This window comes from Engraulis encrasicolus, chromosome 6 (assembly GCF_034702125.1).
Source record: "Engraulis encrasicolus isolate BLACKSEA-1 chromosome 6, IST_EnEncr_1.0, whole genome shotgun sequence".
Classification (NCBI taxonomy): Eukaryota; Metazoa; Chordata; class Actinopteri; order Clupeiformes; family Engraulidae; genus Engraulis; species Engraulis encrasicolus.
Genome location: NC_085862.1, coordinates 50,552,680 through 50,557,679, shown reverse-complemented (window position 1 = coordinate 50,557,679; position 5,000 = coordinate 50,552,680). Strand labels below are relative to the sequence as shown.

General features: G+C 41.1%; 1 protein-coding gene across 2 annotated transcripts in view; it reads right to left on the bottom strand.

Annotated features, from left to right (window-relative positions):
- The window catches only part of ssbp4 (single stranded DNA binding protein 4), a 118,969-nt gene that overhangs the window by 97,781 nt on the left and 16,188 nt on the right, over positions 1-5,000 (bottom strand). For both annotated transcript variants that reach the window (XM_063201889.1, XM_063201888.1), the window contains exon 2: positions 1,561-1,633. In XM_063201889.1, the coding sequence (XP_063057959.1) occupies positions 1,561-1,633 (73 nt within the window). The remainder of the gene's footprint in view (positions 1-1,560; positions 1,634-5,000) is intronic.

The window sequence follows — 5,000 nt, the reverse complement described above, 5'->3', positions numbered from 1 at the left end:
TTCAGAGGCAATGCCGGGCCTCCGTGCAATACAAACAGAAACCCTATCCGGTTACTGTACACGCAACAGGTGCTTGCTCTGGATGTACTCGGGGCAGCTATGTTCGACGACCTATTAAAAACTCTTCACGCATCTTTTCTGTTCAGCTCACAAAGGCAAGGAAAGCCAGTGCACTTGTTTGAGCAGCTAAATCTTGTATCTCGCTAAGTCTACAATCTTTCCACTAAGTCTACAACCTTCCAAATGATATGGTCATTTCATAATAATAATTACAAATCATGCTTAATATGGTGTATGATAACATTAAACCCTAATAGCGCAGTAAGCGCTTGCTATCAGAGTGTCGTTTCATGCCTGCAGGATAGCCACGCTCAGCACGGGGAAAGCACATTTAACTCTACTACAAATAAAAAGGGAAATAATGGAGTTCTCTTTTTTTGATCGAGCTGAAAAGGGGATCACTTTCGCAGGTCTCCGGGTTAAGAACATGCTATTAAGCAATTGAGCACATTTCACCTCTCCACTAGCGGAGATTAAATCAGATTTTTAACATGTGGCAGCTATTAGGTGAGGCTACGCCGCAAACACTGACGGTGGGGTAGTTCACACTTTAGCTCACACACTTTAGCAGTGCATTGGTGTAGGGCTCTCCTGCCTAGTAGCTAAGCCCATGATAACAACCATTGCTTTTAAAGCCTTATTTTAAAAAAAAAAAAACAGAAACAATGTCAGACAATTTACGTAATGAACATATGCACATAATGTGTGCATTGCTAGCTCACACTTTGGTAGAGCATAGGTGTGGGGCTCTCTAAGCTAACGGCTAAGCCTGCAGCACCGTAACACACATGCCTTTAGGCTGGCTAGGTTTCAGATCATCTATTTTGGCAAACAGCGGCTGTGTAGGTTTCCCCAACAGGGGGCTGATCCAATATTGGGGTTAACAATGCCTGTCAGTAATTTGTAATTTAAAAGAAGTAAATTAGCATACACTAGAAAACCAATTTAGTGGATATGGACACTGTTGCGCTTTCATGAGGGTCAAGTAGTTCATTTATTTCTAAAACGAGATTTTAATCACTACTGTGAACTGTGCCATGTGTTGCACTATCAGAGTGGAGGAATTTGATTTCTACATTAAAAACGGCATCCATCATTGAAACCACAACAGGTTGCTTCAGATTACAAGTCAGCCCCAAAAACCCACTCCAAAACCACAGTAACCCAAGTCCCGTTCCCAAAGTAGCAATGTCAAACATGCGTTACACCACAATATCACCTCATGGCACCAAGAGCAAGAGGGACACACCGCCATCACAGGACAACACAGGGGTGTTATGGGCTAACGGTTAAGGAACTGGAACGTGCAGCCTAAAGGTCATGGGTTCAACTCTCCACACTTATGAAGAGAAGGGGGGCGTTATGCTATTTGTATGGTTGGATAAATCTCAATGGCTGTGGCCAACCTCGTCCAGCCATAATGTACATTCCAGGCCAGAGTATACAATGGAGATCTGGGATGGAGTCCCACGCGACCGCACACTGCAGGAAGCCTCTTACCTCGGACAGGAAGGTCTGTGCTGATTTCTGGGCTCCGACGTGCAGTAGGTACTCGTACACATATAAAGCTAGCCTGCAAGGAGACAAGAGACACAAGCAGACGCAGAATCAATAATCAGAATGGAGGCTCAAGATTCAAATTTTCAACTTCAGCGTGAACAAAACCTTTAAATTCATTCAGATGTCTTGGTATGTGCATTTCACTACAGTACATGTTGGCTCAACATGTTTAACATTTAACATTTAGCATTATACATGATACAGTACAATATGATAAATAAAACAGACAATTGAAATGATTGACACATTTTGCACAATGAAGAAAAAGGCATGCACACAATATAAGCAAGAATAATATACATAGTCACACGGTGTACCAAGAAACAGGGATAGGAGAGGATTGCAGGTGTTTAAGTATTCCGTTTCACTTTTACTCGTCTTCCTCACATTCACTTCCTTCCTTTCTTCTCCTCTGGCATCCCTCTCTCTGCTACTTTACACCTCCTTGATTACTAACACTGTGTTCTCTGTCCTCGGCCCTCCCTGAAGTAAAGTAAGCAAGGTAGTTAGTTGTGACTCTTCTGTATTTAACGCCAGAATACAAAGACAGAGCGGTGAAACTGAGACGCCAGAAAAGAACACACACACTGCTACATTCAGCATCAAAGTAAGAACACTGCGCCCAATGTTTTCAGCTTCAAAATAAAAGGGTTATTAATTCAATCAGCACAGTAAATGGTACTTTAATTCATGACTGGCTGGTAAGGTTTGTGTGTCTGTAATGAGTGAAAGTACCAAGCATATTTTTTTAATCTTGTGTATACAAGGATTCCTCTAATAAAGCTGTCCTACATTTGACTTCTTGAGGGAAGTAAAATGATGTAATCTCTGAGGTGAACAGTACAAATCACTTTGGTGCTTTGACACGATATGCAAGTGTGAGAGGCTGTGAGAGTCTAGACAGTGTTATTGTTCTGTCACGGTAAACAGCCAAAGGTGTGCACACCTGTTCACAGCATTGACTGCCACTGTAAAGCTCAAAACGTAACCACATAAAACAGGGGTACCACCACTTCAAAACCACAGCGTCATCCAAATAGCCAAAATAAGGCTACCACAAGAAACACAGTCCAGTCACAACATCGTATCAAAGGCAGCATCCCATACAGGGAAGCTGTTGTCCCTTGAAAGAAAATAAATTTGGGCTCTCGCCACTGAGAATTCATCTAGGCTAACCTAGTCACCAGAGAACAAGGACACCCCTGACATAGGGTGCACTCAGCAAAATTGGGCCACTTTTCGGCAAATTCAGAAAGATTGATGAAATCTGAGGAAGAACATCAATACATTAACCAAACTTAAGTTTGATTGCATAAAGTGACTCATTATCTTCCATTTCATGACAAAAAACAAGATGATTAATGTAAAAACGATACATTTTACAAGTTTTAATGACAGGTGTGTCATCCTGGATGGAAAAAATGCATTCAGGTAAAATGGGCCACCTATTCAGGCAAAATGGGCCACCTATTCATTCCAAATTACCTGAAAGGGGCGGCCCACTTTACCTTAACATGTTCAGCCAAAATCGACCGATGGGTTTTTTGACATTTTTAGGTATTTAAACATCACAAAGTTGCCACAGCTATGTTTTTCCAGATTAACGGCACATATTCAAACCTAAAAACATATCCGTTTTTCCAGTTTTTATCACGTTTGAAAACAGTGTCATCCTTATTTTGGCAATATTGAAAATGTACTTTCTTCTGTCACTCTCCATATGAGGGTTCCCCCTGTATGCTACTCAAATGACTTTAAACAGATAGAGTAGTAATGTTGCAACAATTTCAGTACATTTGTGGTGGTTGGTCTGTAGAATTAAAAGAAATGAGACACCCAATGCTTATCCGGCCCAATTGAAATGATGGCCCAGTTTACCTGAACGCACCCCATCATAGCCCTCTGTGGCCGCTACCATAACCATATCACAGTCCTCTGTGCCTCAGCTCCTCATCCCTACCATATCAAAGCCCTCTCATAGACCACACCACAATATCATGAAGCTCTGGGCCCGTGAGTGGCCCCCAATCTACCACCCACCCCTCCCCCATAAACAATGCCCCGTGGCCACATACAAGGCATATGAGACACAAGGACGCACAAAGGACGTGACCTAAACCACAGCCCCAAGCTAAGTTAGGGAAACATACAGAGAGATAAATGCATCAGAATGGAGGGAAGTTTAAGCAGCTAGTGTGTCCACAAGGCTAGCCCAAATACTGGGTCCTGTACTAAGAAACAATTGTATCGATTCTGGTTTTAACTTCTCTGCCTTGTTCTTTAACCATAACACACTGGTCAAACATGAAATGTGTCGAAGCTGTAGATTTAGAGCACTAGTCAGTCCTTTCAGCGGTGGAATTACCTTCAGCTGCCTTTAACTGCTAATGAGTCCATTTTCCAGTTCTGCATCTCCTATTGACCAGTTTGTGTTGCTGTTGAGGCTAACATTGACAAATGTGTAGTGAAGCGTGAATTCCCAGCTTGTTGTCAGACAAATGCTAAAACGAGGGAATGTTTTTGCTAACCAGTATTGAATTACAGTACTTGTGACTCAGTATTTTGTATCTAATAATAGGTAATATCTTAATGTAGGAAAAAAGTATAACCTTGCAAATAAAAGCACAGTAAGAGCAGGCTAGCATTCTGTCTGACACAAGGCACACAATAGGATTCAGTGAGATTTCTGGGTCTGATGACAAGTACCTAAATAAATAAATAAAAAAATTAATTAGTAAATAAATACATTTTGATATAAAACATTTGATTTAATTGGGAAAACTATATTTGGATACTACTGCTGTCCACAAAATTACATTATCTTTGTAATTTGTAGGACAATGCACACAAACTTGTTGTGCAAGACATACTATTCAGTGTATGACTAATGAATTCCTCACCCCCTGCTCTTAACAGGGGGAGTACACATTCTTGGCGTAAAACGGGAGGCAGAAAGTTGCAGAATGTTTAAATAACACAAGAAATTCCATACCCCGAACATGGGGAGGCCCAACATGTCTAATGACTATGCTACTACCAGTAGCCATCTTAAATATATGATCATATATCAGCCTTAAGTGAGTACTTGGCTGGGATCTGGCAGGAGACACCAACAGAAACATCTCCAGATTCTTCACACACAATCATGGCTCTATAGCCTATACTTACAGCTTTTATATATTTTTTGCATTATTTGTTTTATTCCATTTTCATATTCAATATCTCATGCTTGCACCGAAGAATGAGCTGCCTTTAACATAGCCTGCTATAACAGTGATCACACTTAAAACACTTCAACAATATCCTTATGCCCATATTCTAGCACTGTAGCCTTTCCTTTCTGGCTTGTTGTAGAGGGAGCTGTATAAGAGACTATTGGT